The sequence below is a fragment of the Lithobates pipiens genome, unplaced genomic scaffold (genome assembly GCF_037356315.1).
Source record: "Lithobates pipiens isolate NorthernLeopardFrog02 unplaced genomic scaffold, aLitPip1_a1.2 Scaffold_8, whole genome shotgun sequence".
NCBI classification, from domain to species: Eukaryota; Metazoa; Chordata; class Amphibia; order Anura; family Ranidae; genus Lithobates; species Lithobates pipiens.
Window position 1 is genome coordinate 655,847,192 of NW_027507903.1, and position 12,863 is coordinate 655,860,054.

Here is a 12,863-nt window from a genome sequence, read left to right on the forward strand (position 1 = left end):
TGTTTTGATTCCTGCAGCATGCCAATGCTTAATTGGAAGGTCTGGAGAAAGAAGTTGTAGTGCTAGTAAGGGTAGATTTTTAAGTGCGTCTCTGTGTAGGCCACGATGATCTTTGCATATTGCACTCCATTGCACCAAACAGGCACGTACAGTTGGAAGGATGGAACGTTCGATAGGGAAAGACAGCCAAATTGCCGCTAGGGTCAGTTGTGGATCGGCCGGGAGAGTTGCAGCTTCGATTTGGTGCCACCTTGTGTTGGGATCTTGTGACCACAGTTGTCTCCCTTGGTCCAGAATGACTGCCTTATAGTATTTTCTAATATCTGGAGATCCCATCCCTCCTAAGGAAGAGGGAGTGCACAGGACAGTGGATTTTAGGCGAGGTTTACGACCTGCCCATATGAACGAGTCCATTGTACGCTGAAGTTTGGTTAGGTCTGCTGAGAGAATTGGAAGCGGAAGAGTTCGAAAGAAATAAAGTATATGCGGTAGAAGAAACATTTTGGCTAATGCTATCCTACCAACCCATGAAGCTTTCAAGGCGGACATGTTAGAAGTTAGGTTGTTCAGTTTCAGAAGTAAGGAGGCAAGGTTAGTTCTTAGTAACACCGAGGAGGGAGAGACTAGTTGAATACCCAAATATTGTAAAGAGGAGCCGGGGGCCCAGGAGAAGGGTGATATTTTAGTGATTTCTGCTTTGAGCGCTGGAGAAATCTCCATGCCAAGCATGGCAGATTTCGAGTGGTTCAATTTGTATAGGGATGCTTTACTAAAATTATGTAGAACGTCAGTCAGGATAGGCAGGGATTTAACAGGGTCCGAGACAGCTATGATAACATCATCCGCATAAAGACCTATCTTGTGACAGGTGTCTCTCACATTGATACCAGATATATGGGGATGTGTGCGGATGGATTGCGCCAAAGGCTCCATGACTAGTGCAAAGATCAAAGGTGACAGTGGGCAGCCCTGACGAGTACCATTAGTGATCCTAAGGGGATCTGAGAGAATGCCTGAAGTGCGGATTCTCGCAGTAGGGGAGGTATATAGACCTAGGATTGCTCTTAAAAACTCGCCCTTTATGCCAAATTTCTTCAGGACTGCCTCGAGGTAACCCCAATGAACCCTGTCGAACGCCTTCTCTGCATCTAGTGATATCAGCAGAGAAGGCGTTCGACTGTGCTCTGCCCAATGGATAAGATCTACAAACCTGTGAGTCCCATCAGAGGCCTGCCGGTGGGGAATGAAGCCCACCTGGTCCGGGTGTATGAGGGCAGTCATATGTTGCGAAAGTCGGGTGGCCAGAAGCTTGGCATACATTTTCAAGTCAGTGTTAAGTAATGAAATAGGGCGGTAATTCGCTGGGTCGTGTGGGTCCTTCCCAGGTTTGTGTATGGTAGTAATGGTCGCTTCCAGGGATTCTGTAGGGATCTCCCCTGTGGTCAGCATGTGGTTAAAGGAGCTGCATAAATGAGGGGTCAATGCCTCTATGAATGTCTTGTAATATTCATTTCCAAAACCGTCTGGTCCTGGGGCCTTGTGAAGGGGGAGACTTTTAATTGCGTTTTCAATTTCAGGGGGGGAGAAAGGTAAGGCCAGATCAGCAGCTTGAGAAGGGGACAGGGAAGGGAGATCAACACTAGAAAGGAACGTATTGATAGTCGCTTCAGTGGGCTGAGTCTCAGTCAGGGAGTCTTTCAAGTTGTACAGTCGGCGGTAGAATGCGCCGAAACAGTTAGCTATGTCCTTGGGGTTAGTCAGTCTATTGCCTTCAGGATCTATTAGATGAGAGATCGTGGATTGGACTATCCTGTTTTTGTATTGTTGGGCTAAAACTTTCCCAGATTTGTTACCCTGGGAATACCAAGTCATCTTGAGTTTACAGAGATAGAATTCATGTTTGTTCTGGAGATAAGTGCTCAGTTCTGATCTCAGTTTACTGAGATCTGCGTGAGTGGAGGCAGAGGGCGAAGTCATGTTGCTTTTCTCTAAGGCCTTGATTCTATCTAAATAATCATTAAGAGTCGCCAAACGCTTTTTCCTCTCCTGAGCCCCTAGCCTCAATAGAACTCCTCGTAGGACCGCCTTATGAGCGTTCCAGCATATAGTAGGGTTGGTAACAGAGTGTTGATTTAGAGTGAAATAATCATCTATAGCAGTCTTGACCTGTTCCCTGACATCCTTAGTACAAAGCAGGTTGGGATTCAGGCGCCAAATCGTAAATGGAGTGGTAGGAGGAGAGAGGTTGAGCACCATAGAGATGGGGGCATGATCCGACCAAGATATTACTCCTATACTAGTGGACGCAACAGCCTGTAATAGCACCTTGGACGTCAAGAACAGGTCAATCCTGGAATAAGATCTCTGGGCATTAGAATAAAACGTATAGTCTCTCTCAGTACCATGTTGACACCTCCATGGATCATAGAATTCTTCTAGATGTAGAAAGGAGGAGAGGGTAGAAGATCTCCTCCTTTGGGAAGATGAAGAGTCGAGTGCGTGGTCTGGTACCGCGTTGAAATCTCCGCATAAAATGATTTGGTCTTTCGGACAGTGTTGAATTTTGGCAAGAATGGACTTAAGGAAGGGCTTCAGGTGAGTGTTAGGGGCATAGACATTCACAATCACCAGGGGTTTGTTATTAAAACAGGCGGTCAAAATTAGATACCTTCCGTCTGGGTCTTGTTCTACATTGACACCCGTGAGCGCCACTGTAGAACGTACTGCGATCAGTACTCCCCTAACTTTCTTATCAGTGCGGGAGTGAAAGATATGTGGGAATCGTTTGTTGGTACAGTTCGGAGGGTTGCGGGAGGAAAGATGTGTCTCCTGCACGCATAGAATATCGGATCGGGAAGTCGCTGCTTCCCTCCATAAAAGGGAGCGCTTGAAAGGGCTATTTAAGCCCTTAACATTAAGGGATGTGATCGTAAGAGACATGTGCTGCTAAGTTGAGTTGTCAATATGGTACTGAGGTTGACGTACCCACAACCGAAAAACAAAACAGAAAACAAATTAGTAACCAAAACTCTGTATAGAAAGAGTGTACCCAACAGCCGTTGCAGTTAGGTATGTACAATCAGGTACTGAGATAGTAATACAGGTAAATATGAGAACAGCAACAACAAAAAAAAAAAAGAAAAAAAAAGGAGAACAATAATGAGAATGCAATATATAGAGCAATCGATCAATATGGAAGTCTCTAAATCTGTGACCGGAAGATATAGAGGCGAAGCCAAATATTCAGATGGCTTCCGAGAAAATAATACTGTAATAGCTAAAAGTTAGATGTGGTATCAAAGTAGGGGTACGGGGGTGGTTAATGCCGTGTGCGTGGCACACAGTGGCAGTTCGGCGTGGAGGGTTTCAAAAAGAAAAGAAGTGGACATCCACTTCATTCTAGAAAGTCAGGCACCTGTTAAGAGGGGGGTTGCCCGGTAGGGCGGCCCCCCAGTTCTCCGGAGGTTCAGGATTTAGGTTTTGTAGCCCATTTAGGAGGGATCCTTGCAGATCTAGTGTTCAGGGGCGGAGCCGGGGGTGCATGAGGGGCTATGCCCCAATTGTGCAGTTGCTTGAAACCATCTTTGGGGGTCAGAAATGCGACTTGTTGTTGCTGGTAGTTTACCAGAAGCTTGGTGGGAAATCCCCATTTGTATGCGATTTTGTGTTCTATCAGTAGCGCAGTAATTTGGGAGAAGGCCTTGCGAGCCTGTGAGGTGGCGGCTGAGATATCATTATATAGTTGAATCTTAGCAAAAGGATCAGGGAGGTTCCGCATGGTTCTAGCTGCCCTCATGATCTGTTCCTTAGTGTTAAAGAAGTGTATCCTGGCCAGGATATCTCTGGGCATTGAGTCAGGCAGATGCTGTGGTTTATGGATCCTATGCGCTCTGTCAATGAGAAGATCTTGTGGTGTGAGGGCCGGGATGAGCTTGTGAAACAGTTGGTGCAGGTAGGGGACGATATCTGGGGCTGACACAGTCTCTGGGACTCCCCTGAATTTGATATTATTTTGCCTCGAGCGGTCCTCGAGGTCTGCGATTTTAAGACGCAGTTGGCGGATAGCTGAGGTGTGTTCATCTTGGATATCTACTACAGTATTATGGGAGCTGGTAGCAGCAGAGAGATGGAGCTCAATATGCTCAATGCGGTCTTCCATATCATCCACTCTGTCCAGCAGATGGTTAATAGAGGTTCTGAGCTCTTTCTGCATGTCTGCCTGCAATGAGAGTAGCATGGCTTTCAGTGTATGCTCAGAAGCAGGACTATCTGAGGTGTTGTATGCAGCCAGCGATGAGTTGGAGTCACCAAGTGATCCTGTGGGACTACAGGTGCCAGCGCCATGTTGTCTCTTCACTAGGGGAGGCTTAGAGGGAGAGTGTGCTGGTGAGATGGCTGCCCTCTTACCTCTATCAGCCGGCGATATGGCAGGTGAGTGCTGTGGATCTCCGGCTTCCTCCATGTCAGAGAGGGTATCTTCCACTGCTGCTGAACCCGCCGAGGCCGCAGGCGTCTGCCGCGCTGTGAGGCCTTCATCCCGGTCGGCGCCATCTTGGGCCTGCTCGGCTGACGGCTTCGCATAAAAGTCCGTGAGTTTCCTTGCTCCGTGGGCGGCGGATCTACCTTGGGTCATGTCCCCGGTGATGCGGGGAGATCCCTGGAGCTCCGTGGGACAAAATGTAATGTCGGATGGCGCTGGATGCTTAGCGATGCTGCGTGGATGTGCAGAGCTCAGCGCTTATGCGGCCATTCCGGTCAGCGGCCAAGCCACGCTCATTTTTTATTTTTATTCTCCCTAATTACTGGGTTGACCGCTTGTTAAATTATCTGGTTCACAGATAATACAAGAGATGTACATGCCAGTTGACCTATCTCTATGTACAACTATACAGAATGTTCTTTTGATGCTTGTACACTCTGGAATTTTCATGTTATGCTGCGTACACACGATCGGAATTCTCCTCGGAAAAAGCTCTGATGGTTTTCTCGACGGAATTCCGACGGAATTTGGCTCAAGCTGTCTTGCCTACACACGGTCACATCAAATTCCGATCATTTATAACGCGGTGACGTACAACACGTACGACGTGACAAGAAAAAGGAAGTTCAATGGTCAGTAGCCAATAGCTTCTGTCTCGTAGTTGAATCTGAGCATGCGTGATTTTTGGCGTGTCGGAATTGCATACACACGATCGGAATTACCGATAGAAAGTTTTTCCGTTGGGAAAATTGAGAACATGCTATCAATTTTTGGCTGGCGGAAATTCGGTCAGCTAAATTCCGATGGAGCATACACACGGTCGCATTTTCCGATAAAAAGCTCTCATCTGTATTTTTCTGGCCGGAATTCCGATCGCATGAACGCGGCATTAAGTCTAAATGAAAACGTTTGTAAACAAAAATGATGTAATACTTTTATTGGTACAACGTCATACAACGGTTTTAAAAAATATAAGTATGGCATAAAATATTACTTTGGAAATTTCCTAGATCACTGATGGTGAACCTTTTTGAACCTTTTTTAGTTCCAGTGAAGGGAACTCCTAAGGCATCAGCATACCAAAACAGTTTGGACAATTTCATGTTCTCAACTTTGTGGGAACAGTTTGGGGATGGCCCCTTCCTGTTACAACATGACTGCTCACCATGTAGAGCAAAAGAATAGGATAGGCTGCACACCCACACAAATGCATTGGTTCAATCAGTTTATTAAAGCATCATAATACCACTGGATGGGTAGAGGAACGAGGTTGGCGCGTTTCACGTGATTTTGGTTTTGGCAAAGCACGTAAATTGTATGAAATACGTCAACCTCGTTCCTCTACCTCTGCCTGTACCATGCAAGAAGTTAGGGGGCTGTGCTAGTGAATTGGCTAGTCATTTTTTTCTAGTAAGTTCAAAGGCACATTTCAAGTAAATAAAAAATGTTTGTGGAAAAGAAACTTCCCAAAAATCCGGTGGACCTAGAAATAAGACTGGCTTCAAATTTGTCTGCCGGACTCGGCTTTTAGTGGACAATCCATTCGTCTGTGTGCTAGTGCAATGGACCAAAACCGACGCTATTGGCTACTGGCTATGAACTTCCTTATTCTACGTCATCACATTCGAATCTGTCAGACTTTTGGAGTGATCGTGTGTGGCCAAGTCCGTTTTGTTTGAAAGTCCGGTGGACCTCAGCTGTAAAGTCCGTCGGATTGTCCGCCAGACCAAGTCTGTCAAAAGTCCGGTCGTGTGTACGCGGCAGAACTCCCACTTAGAGGAGGCTCAGCTTCTCTTTACACTGGAGTTACAGCATTGGGATGGAATTGTTGCAAGGTGAGGATCACCCCACACAACCCCCCTGATACAGGGTTCCACATATCATTTTGAGGTGAAATGTTTTTGAAATTTTTTTCTGATCCTTTTTGTGATGTAAAACGTACAATTATAACTATAATATAAATTATTGAGGTTTTTATCTTTATCTGGACTTACAAAGATGCGGCCATCAGTAGATGCATTGTGGATCCTTGGAGAATTTTTGGACGAAATAATTTAAGATAAACTTACTTTTCATTTTCTGGAGCTCTTCTGTCACTTTCTCCAAAAATCCCCAAATCTTCTGAATGTCGCTGGAAAAGGAAGCTGAAATACACAGAAGAGAGCGTCAGGAGAGAGCTGGCCTCCTTTTATACCAGAGGTCTCCAAACTACAGACCACTGCAAGATTTTATCTGGCCCGCAGCTCGGGGTTAGTGGTCCTTCTCATTCCTACAGTCTTCATTTCTATTCATCCTTACTGATTATATCAAGGCTTGTGATTTTTCTATTGCTGGTGGCTATATAAATCCTGTATAATAATAATAATAATAATAATAATAATAATAATAATAATAAATTGTATCTATCTATCCATTCTAATATACATTACATTGAGCAGTACATAATTACCAGTGACTTCATCTGTTAAATTATACTTCACGTCGGAATCTGAGAAAGGGAGGAAAACCAACATCAATTAGTATAATCAGGTTTATCATTATACACCTCTCTTACTCTACATATATTTGTTTAAGACACTCCCACTAACGTGTCCATCTCTTTAGGGTTCACATGGTTTCTGCTAAACAGAAAAATCCACCAGTCTGAACTTTGATCCTAGGCATTTAGTATGGTGGCCATACTGGGATTCTGGAGAAGCGGTTTCTACACGTAATACAATGTTTCAGGACTGTTACCATTTATGATCACCATGGAACATGGTGGACCAGGCAGTAGAAATCCTATTTGATAAAAGGTCTGCTTTCAAGCCCAATTCTAGTTTAATACCAAAAATAAAATAAAATAAAAAGCATCTCTGGATATGTCCCTTGTAGTAATTATAGTTTGACAGTTTTCCAGATTGAATGATGTCCAGTGTCGCTTAACCCACTTCCTGTGAACTCAGGGTGTCAAAGACCTACCCCTTGTGTGTATGCCATCCATTGATTAACAGGAGCATGCTGCTGAGTGCAACACCTTGTCATTATAAGGTCTGCTCTCTGCAGCATTCAAGATTCACCCAATGCTGAGGACAGGAGAGGAACCCTGAGCAGGGCTGATCCTAGGCAGGGTTCGTGGGGTGCTCCGCACCCAGACGCTGCAGAGGTGGGAGCGCTGAAGCTCCAGAGTGCTGCGCCCCTCCCTCTTCCTCATCTGTGTCCAGAGACGGAGGTGGAGCACATGTAGCGGGTGCTGCAGGTTCCCCATCCAGCCGGCAACTGACAAGAACACATACCGCTCTCACTGTCCCCAGAATCCGTGCTGTCTGAGTACCTCTGTGGAGCCTATTACTGTAACACATTCCAGTACTAGACTCCACTAATCTTTATGTCCGGTGCGTGTGGAGCAGTCTCCTGTCTGTCCCGCCTCCTCTGCGTGTGTCGGCTCTTCTCTTCTGGGTTGGCCGGAGCTGCTGCCAATCATCCAGTGCCCTCCCAGAAATGCTGTTCGAGTGCCACCCTCCTAGTAACCAAAGATGCCACAGATGCCCCGCCCCCCTGCAACGTGCACGGTGCTTCTGCTCCAAACGCGCCCAAGCTACAAGGATCTTATGGGCAGGTACTGATCTATGGGGACACCTGCTGTTGGGGGGCTCTGATGGGGGACACCTGCTGTGGGGGGCTTAGATGGGGGACACCTGCTGTGGGGGGCTTAGATGGGGGACACCTGCTGTGGGGGGGCTCTGATGGGGGACACCTGTTGTGGGGGGGCTCTGATGGGAACTTTGATATAAGCTGGGCGTGCTGCAGGTCACTCTCTCCCCAGAATTCCCTCATTCTCAACTTTAAAAGTTGGGAGGTATACAGGAGCAGATCAGGGGAGGAGAGACTGTGCCACCACCGTCCCTGTTATCAATGGGAAGAGGGCTCTCTGTGTTTACTGCCCATCCCCCTCCCTCCTCCTGTCAGAGGAGAAGAGCAAAGCAGCCGGATATTGGAGAGCCCGTGTCTGAGTGGAGAGAGAGCAGCTGTGGGCTCTAAAAGCCCCCCTCCCTCTCCTCCTCGCACTGCTGTACTAGTAAGTGGCACTTGCCAGGTCAGTTGCCCGCTATGTTTCTTCTCCTTCCTTCATATTGGCCAGGGAAGAAATACAATAAATAAGGGAGCAGAGAAGAGGATTGTGGGACATGTAGTCCCAAGGACTGGTGACCCCATTGTGACCCGGAAACTGCAACCCACACAGCATGCTCAGCTGAATAAGAGAGGCTGGGGGGAGAGGGAGAGAGAGAGCGACAGGAGCCCGGGAAAGCTTTCGGGGAAGTGCACCCAGGACTCCAGGGAGAGGACACAGGGAGAGGACAGTGCTGAGGGGACGCCATCAGAAAGAGAACCCCGCTGCCCTGTGCCACCAGAGGGAAAGCCGCACAGCCTGGCGCCATCCCCGGTGAAGAAAGGAATGGAGTCATTGCCAGAATACAGTATTGAGCACCACCCAGCAGAGTCGCCACGGGCAACCCAGAGTGAGCTGCTTCCTGATCAGAAGAACTGATGTTGCTGTATCGCCGGGTCTGGTGAGAGGGCTGGTCGGCCATTATCTACTTCCATCCTTAGGAACTGCAGTCTCTGACCATCTCTTGTAGTGTGTTTACAGTCTCTGATCATCTTCTGTACTATGTCTGCAGTCTCTGATCATCTCCTATACTATGTCTGCAGTCTCTGATCATCTCCTATACTATGTCTGTAGTCTCTGATCATCTCCTATACTATGTCTGCAGTCTCTGACCATCTTCTTTACCATGTCTGTAGTCTCTGACCATCTCCTTTACCATGTCTGCAGTCTCTGACCATCTCCTGTAGTATGTCTGCAGTCTCTAACCATCTCTTGCAGTATGTCTGCAGTCTCTGACCATCTCTTGCAGTATGTCTGCAGTCTCTGACCATCTCTTGTAGTATGTCTGTAGTCTCTGACCATCTCTTGCAGTATGTCTGCAGTCTCTGACCATCTCTTGTAGTATGTCTGTAGTCTCTGACCATCTCTTGCAGTATGTCTGCAGTCTCTGACCATCTCCTGTATCATGTCTGCAGTTTGTCTGGGGGCTCTTTCTAACAGACTCTCTAGTGGAAGCCCTATCTGTGTGCATTATAGAGACCCCCCTCCAGGTACCATTAGTGTACTCATTTTCTTTATTGTTAAAAGATCATGGGAGGATCCCAGGGTAATAAAGACTTCTTAGGGGAGCATCTCTGTGTTTGCGTTGAAGCCATAGAAACATTTGTAAAGGGGAGGAGTTAGTATGATGACCACGCCCATGTGGGGGCGCCAGAAACATTTCTGAACCCAGGCGTCTGTGACCCTAGGATCGGCCCTGACCATGAGGTCAGAACCTACCCACTGCTGAGGAATGAAGAGGAACCATGAGGTTAGAACCCGCTCTCTGCTAAGGAAAAAAGAGGAACCATAAGATCAAAACCTATTCCCTGCTGAGGATAGAAGAGAACCCATGAGGTTAGGACTCACCCACTGCTAAGGACAGAAGAGAACCCACGAGGTCAGGGCCCAGCCACTGCTAAGGACAGAAGAGAAACCACCATGTAATGAACCCACCCACTGCTTAGTACAGAATAGGAACCATGATGTCAGGACCCACCCACTGCTGAGGATAGAAGAGGATCCATCATGTCATGAGTCTGTGACGTCAGGACCCACCTATTGCTGAGGACAGAAGATAACCCATGAGGTCAGAAACCACCCACATTTGAGGACAGAAGAGAACCCATGAGGTCAGGACCCACCCACTGCTGATGACAGAAGAGAACCCACAAGGTCAGGTCCCAGCTACTGTTGAGGGCAGAAAAGGACCCATCATGTCACAGACCCATCACATCCGGATCCACCCTTTGCTGAGGACAGAAGAGGACCTTATCATGTCACAGACCCATGATGTCAGGACCCAGCCACTGCTGAGGATAGAAGTGGATCCCTGAGGTCAGAATTCACCACTGCTAAGGACAGAAGAGGACCCATGAGGTCAGGACACACCCACTGCTAAGTACAGAAGAGGATTCATGAGGTCAGGAGCCACCCACTGCCGAGGACAGAAAAGGACCAATGAGGTCAGGGCCCCCCCCCCCCCCACTGCTGATGACTAGGGATGAGCTTCGAGTTCGAGTCAAACTCATGTTCGACTCGAACATTGTCTGTTCGCCTGTTCAGCGAACAGTGAACAATTTGGGCTGTTCGCGGCAAATTCGAAAAGCCGGAACACCCTGTACAAGTCTATGGGAGAAATCTAAAGTGCTAATTTTAAAGGCTAATATGCAAGTTACTGTCCTAAAAAGTGTTTGGGGACCTGGGTCCTGCCCCAGGGGACATGGATCAATGCAAAAAAAAGTTTAAAAAACTTCAGTTTTTTCGGGAGCAGTGATATTAATAATGCTTAATGTGAAAAAATAAAAGTGTAATATTCCTTTAAATTTCGTACCTGAGGGGTGTCTATAGTATGCCTGTGAAGGGGCGCATGTTTCCCGTGCTTATAACTGTCCCTGCACATTTCTACAGGAAAAAAAGTATTTTAAAATCACTCGCGGCTATAATGAATTGTTGGCTCCTGTAATACAGAGAACACTCAATGAGTGTTCTCTGTATTACGGAGCCAACAATTCATTCATTGATGAAAAAAAAAAAGCGTGGGGTTCCCTTAAATTCAATTACCAGGCCCTTCAGGTCTGGTATGGATATTAAGGGGAACCCCACGTCAAATTTAAAAAAAAATTGACGTGGGGGTCCCCCTAAAAATCCATACCAGACCCTTTATCCGAGCATGCAACCTGGCAGGCCACAGGAAAAGAGGGGATGGGGCAAGAGAGTGCCCCCCCTCCTGAACCATACCAGGCCACATGCACTCAACATTGGGAGGATGCTTTGGGGGTCTGTGACCCCTCAAAGCACCATGTCCCCATGTTGATGGGTACAATGGCCTCATCCCCCCAACCCCGGCCAGTGGTTGTGGGGGTCTGCGGGCAGGGGGCTTATCAGAATCTGAAAGCCCCCTTTAACAAGGGGACCCCCAGATCTCCCCCCCTGTTTGAAATGGTAAGGGGATACAAAAGTACCCCTACCATTTCACAAAGAAAGTGTAAAAAATGGTTAAATAAGACAAACACACTTTTGAAAAATTCCTTTATTAAAAATAAAAAAAATAAAAAAAAGATTCCAGGTGGTAATCCACTCTTGATATCCAGCGACGGATGATCATCTCTCCGGGGTCCAGCGATGGCTGATCTGATCCAGCGACGGGTGATTTTCAGTCCAGCGCAGTCCATCCATGCATCCATCTTCTGTCTCCACTGAGGAGACACTGCGGGGATCCCAGCGCCTGACGTTTCTTATATTAGGAGGGCGGGGCCACCCGTCACCTGACCCCACCCCCTCTGACGCTAGTGAGGGAAGCCAGGGGTTCACCAATGAGGTATGGGTGACCCCGCCTCCTCTGATGTAACGCAGGTTTCCGTTACCATTACAGATGGGGGGGCCAGGATCTGGGGATCCCCTTGTTAAAGGGGGCTTCCAGATTCTGATAAGCCCCCTGCCCGCAGACCCCAACAACCACCGGCCATGGTTGTGGGGATGAGGCCCTTGTCCCCATCAACATAGGGACATGGTGCTTTGAGGGGTCACAGACCCCCAAAGCATCCCCCCAATGTTGAGGGCATGTGGCCTGGTACGGTTCAGGAGGGGGGGACGAGACAGCGTCTGCCAGGTTGCATTCTCGGATAAAGTGTCTGGTATGGATTTTTAGGGGGAACCCACATCAATTTTTTTTAAATTTGATGCGGGGTTCCCCTTAATATCCATACCAGACCTGAAGGGCCTGGTAAATGAATTTGGAATTTGGAATTTGAACACCACGCTTTTTTTTTATCAATGAATGAATTGTCGGCTCCCGTAATACAGAGAACACTCATTGAGTGTTCTCTGTATTACGGGGAGCCGACAATTCATTATAGCCGCAAGTGATTTTAAAAGACTTTTTTTTCTGCAGAAATGACACTTTGTGCAGGGACAGTTATAAGCACCAGAAACATGCGCCCCTTCACAGGCATACTATAGACACCCCCCAGGTACGAAATTTAAAGGAATATTACACTTTTATTGTTTCACTTTAATCATTATTAAAATCACTGCTCCTGAAAAAACGTCCGTTTATAAAACTTTTTTTTGCATTGATCCATGTCCCCTGGGGCAGGACCCGGGTCCCCAAACACTTTTTAGGACAGTAACTTGCATATTAGCCTTTAAAATTAGCACTTTAGATTTTGAACGTTCGAGTCCCATAGACTTTAATAGGGTTCTAAAGTTCACACGAAGTTTAGGTCTGTTCGCAGGTTCTGGTGCGAACCAAAC

At 47.2% G+C, this 12,863-nt stretch overlaps 1 protein-coding gene across 1 annotated transcript in view; it reads right to left on the reverse strand.

Annotated features, from left to right (window-relative positions):
• Positions 1–12,863, reverse strand: part of LOC143962477 (C-type lectin domain family 10 member A-like) — a 63,687-nt gene that overhangs the window by 16,728 nt on the left and 34,096 nt on the right. The window contains exons 7-8 of the mRNA XM_077471750.1: positions 6,930–6,968; positions 6,550–6,624 (exon numbers count right to left, since the gene is read on the reverse strand). Coding sequence (XP_077327876.1) covers positions 6,550–6,624; positions 6,930–6,968 — 114 coding nt within the window. The remainder of the gene's footprint in view (positions 1–6,549; positions 6,625–6,929; positions 6,969–12,863) is intronic.